At 54.6% G+C, this 840-nt stretch overlaps 1 protein-coding gene across 1 annotated transcript in view; it reads right to left on the bottom strand.

Moving 5' to 3' along the window:
* The window catches only part of MEF2B (myocyte enhancer factor 2B), a 35,437-nt gene that overhangs the window by 6,640 nt on the left and 27,957 nt on the right, over positions 1 to 840 (bottom strand). Inside the window, exon 2 of the mRNA XM_006147100.3 lies at positions 168 to 250. Coding sequence (XP_006147162.1) covers positions 168 to 221 — 54 coding nt within the window. The 5' untranslated portion in view covers positions 222 to 250. The remainder of the gene's footprint in view (positions 1 to 167; positions 251 to 840) is intronic.

Raw genomic sequence — 840 nt, 5'->3', positions numbered from 1 at the left:
AAGAAAAAGAAAATGAGTAAATGCACCGCCTTCATACCTGGCACTGCATCAGGCCTCCTCCCACCTCCAAGTCCTCCTGCAGGCCCCCGATGGCCAAGCCTTTGCCCAGCCTGTGAGCCCACCCGGATCCCTTTTCTTCCAGTCCCTGCTTCCACCGGGAAGCTCACCTGTCTGTTCCTCTGGTCCAGGATGCGCGAGATCTGGATTTTTTTCCTCCCCATCGTTCCAGGCTGGGCAGAGAGGCCTTAATCTGCGGGAAAATCAGGGAAGAAGAGAGTTGCTGGGTGCAGCGTGGGGAGGGGCACCCCGACCTCCCCTCTGCTCTCCCCCTGCCCTGCAGGCACATCCCCGTGAATCACCCCTCGCAGGGCCGGGTGATGGTGCGCTGGAATGCAGCAGCGTCCACGTGGGAGAAGTCCCGGTTCACGTCCCGGAAGCTCCCTGAACACGCTGGCTGCACGCATGTGTCTAAGACCTGGCCCACCTAAGGGTGGGGGTGGGTCACGGCATGGGGATCTTATTGGGGGGTATGTCTCACAGAAGAGAGATAGAGAGATCTGTTTATTCTTTTGTTTAAAAAAAGAATGATTTTATTTAACTTTCTTGATTTTAATTTGATCAGAGAGAGAGAGAATGAGAAAGCAAGCTGCCAGGTCCAGGACTCGAACCATGGTCAGCCATGTGGAAGTCCAACGTCTTTTCCACCATTCCACTGCCAGCCCCTATTCTTTTCATTGCTTTCTCTTTTTGGGGGGAGTGATTTTTGCTATAGGGCGTGTGTGTTCGCCAGACAGACAGAGACAGAGAGACGGAAAGCGAGAAATCACCCCCCAGGGGGGA

The sequence above is a fragment of the Tupaia chinensis genome, unplaced genomic scaffold (assembly GCF_000334495.1).
Source record: "Tupaia chinensis unplaced genomic scaffold, TupChi_1.0 Scaffold000201_1, whole genome shotgun sequence".
NCBI classification, from domain to species: domain Eukaryota; kingdom Metazoa; phylum Chordata; class Mammalia; order Scandentia; family Tupaiidae; genus Tupaia; species Tupaia belangeri.
This window is presented reverse-complemented; position numbering and strand designations above follow the sequence as displayed.